This window comes from Scylla paramamosain, unplaced genomic scaffold, assembly GCF_035594125.1.
Source record: "Scylla paramamosain isolate STU-SP2022 unplaced genomic scaffold, ASM3559412v1 Contig2, whole genome shotgun sequence".
Classification (NCBI taxonomy): domain Eukaryota; kingdom Metazoa; phylum Arthropoda; class Malacostraca; order Decapoda; family Portunidae; genus Scylla; species Scylla paramamosain.
Window position 1 is genome coordinate 102,501 of NW_026973667.1, and position 2,500 is coordinate 105,000.

General features: G+C 44.8%; 1 protein-coding gene across 3 annotated transcripts in view; it reads right to left on the reverse strand.

Moving 5' to 3' along the window:
- LOC135096153 (longitudinals lacking protein, isoforms A/B/D/L-like) overlaps nucleotides 1–2,500 on the reverse strand; it is a 33,353-nt gene that overhangs the window by 8,374 nt on the left and 22,479 nt on the right. The window contains exon 6 of one of the 3 annotated variants that reach the window (XM_063997464.1): nucleotides 741–1,107. The exons of the other annotated variants lie outside the window; for them this stretch is intronic. Coding sequence (XP_063853534.1) covers nucleotides 905–1,107 — 203 coding nt within the window. The 3' untranslated portion in view covers nucleotides 741–904. Of the gene's footprint in view, nucleotides 1–740; nucleotides 1,108–2,500 lie in introns of those variants that run through there. 3 annotated transcript variants of the gene reach the window in all.

Sequence of the window (2,500 nt, forward strand, 5' to 3'; positions counted from 1 at the left end):
TTGCTCAACTCAGCACAAGAGCCTGTCACCAGCACTCATATTAGCTCAACCCAGCACTGTAGCTTCTTGTCACCACTCCTACAAGCCTGCCGAAGCATTTACCACTGTTTTGGCCCCTCAAACCCCACTAGGAGTCCTTAGAAGGATTACAGGATGTCTCTTATGACACTAGGACCTCTAAAAACATCCCCATAAGCTGGTAGACATTGATAGGACACCCCAGGATCTAGTAGGATATCTGAGAGGCTTGTAGAAGGCTTAGAAGGATTATAGGATCTCTCATAAGGTAGTAGGACTCTCTTAGGACATTAGGATTCCCCCAAAAAAGCATCCCCATAAACTAACAGGACATTGATAGGACACCCCAGGATCTGAGAGGCTAGTAGGGGTCCTTAGGAGGGTATAGGATCTCTTGTAAGCTAATAGGAATCTGTGTAGGATGCTAGGATACCCTAAACACATCCTTGTTACCCTGATTCTGAGAGGAAGGGAGGTTAAGACACTTTTTTAGCTAGTAGGAGTCCTGGCATGGTACAGGATCTCTCACAAGCTGATAGGACTTAATGTAGGATACTAGGAGATCCAGAAAAATCACTAATTATCTTGATTTTGTGAGGAGGGAGCATTCGCCTCCTGAGGGATCGGGAAGAACTCCTCCCTGACCCCGACCCCCACGCCAACCCCCTCTGTGGACGGGAAGAGGGCAGGGGAATCCCGCGAGGCGTCAGTGGGGCCGCTGTCACCCGCCTCGTTTCGGTGGGTGGAGAAGACGTGAATCTTGACGCTGTGACGGTGTTGAAACTTTTTCTTGCAAATTGGGCAGGAGAATTGAGGTTCCACACCACACTCGTACTTTTTGTGTCGCTTGAGGTTCCCCGTGGATGCGTACGTACGCCCGCACTTCTCACACTGCGAACTGCTTTGGGGTCTCGGCGTTGTACGGGTAGCTCAGACTTGGTGACGTGGGCTTGCTGTACTTAAAGTCACGGTTTTTTAGCAGCAGAGGCAGGCCGAGGGGGGGAGGTCGTACCAGCAGGTCGCTACTCACCCGCGGCGGAAGAAGGCCTTGGAAGCCTGCACGTACCAGGTTATATGCGCGTAAATAGTCTGGAAATAGGGTAGGGGTAGGTTTAGGTTAGGTTCGCTGGGGTTTGGTGGGTAAAATAGTGGGATTTGGGTGGGCTGTGGTGGGTTGCTGTGTGTCTGGGATGGGTTTGGTTAGGTTAGGTTAGGTGAGGGTGGAAGTGGCTAGGTTAAGTTAGGCTAGGGAAGGTTAGGTTTGGTTAGGTTACAACATTGTGTGACTGGCTAGGTTAAGGTAGGCTAGGGAAGGTTAGGTTAGGTTAGGTTACAACATTGTGTGACTGGCTAGGTTAAGTTAGGCTAGGGAAGGTTAGGTTCAGTTAGGTTCAGTTTGGCTAAGTTTGGATCTAGGAAGTTTCTGCTTGGTTAAGTTAGGTTAGGTTAGGTTTGGGTAGGTTTGGGTCCTGTGGGAGCAAACTAAGGTTAGGTTAGGTTATGCTGGAGTTCATGCATAAAATAGGATAGTTTTAGCTGGTAGGGTAGGTTAGATTAGGTTAGGTAAACAAGAGGAGGAGGAGAAGGAAGAAAAAGAAGAAGGAAAGAGAAGAAGACAAGAAGGAGGAAGAAAACAAGGAAAAGAAGTAAATGAAGGAAGAGGAAGAGGAGGAGGAAGATGATAAAATATAAGTAAAAGAAGAAGAAAAGAAGAAAAAAATGAAGAAAATGAAAACACAATAATTTACAACTTAAAATTACATTAAAAATAATAATAATAATAAATAATTAAATAAGTATTGTTACAAATTTTGGATTAGAGGGGAGGGGGAGATAAAATTTTGAAGGGGGAGTTTTTTTTGGAAAGAGGGGGGAGGGGACAGAATCTTGTCTATTTAGCCATCAGGAGGAGGAGGAGGAGGAGGAGGAGGAGGATGTATTTAAGCCATGCGTCAAACAAACAGAGAGAGAGAGAGAGAGAGAGAGAGAGAGAGAGAGAGAGAGAGAGAGAGAGAGAGAGAGAGAGAGAGAGAGAGAGAGAGAGAGAGAGGAAAAGGAAGAGGAGATAAGGAGAAAAAGAAAGAAAAGAGGAGGAGGAGGAGGAGGAGGAAAAAGAGAAAGAGGAGGAGGAAGAGGAGGACGAGGAGGAGAAGGAAGAAGAAAATAGGAGAGAAAAGAAGCCAAACTAAACCAAACACACACAAACAAACAAACAAACAAACACACAAGCAAACAGACAGGCATACAGACATTTAGCGCTTTCCCGCTAGCCACCATCATCACAACCTTAGATTGTTAGCAACATTAGCACTTCCATCAGCACTATTGATATTTTGAGATCATTGTAGTAGAAAATAAATAAATAAATAAATGTAGGAAAAAAAAAGTTTCTTAGCACTTATAATATTAGCACTCTTTGCTTCTATTTAGCAGTTTAGCATATCACTAGCATTATGAGATCATTGGTTACTGAGTGCTTAAA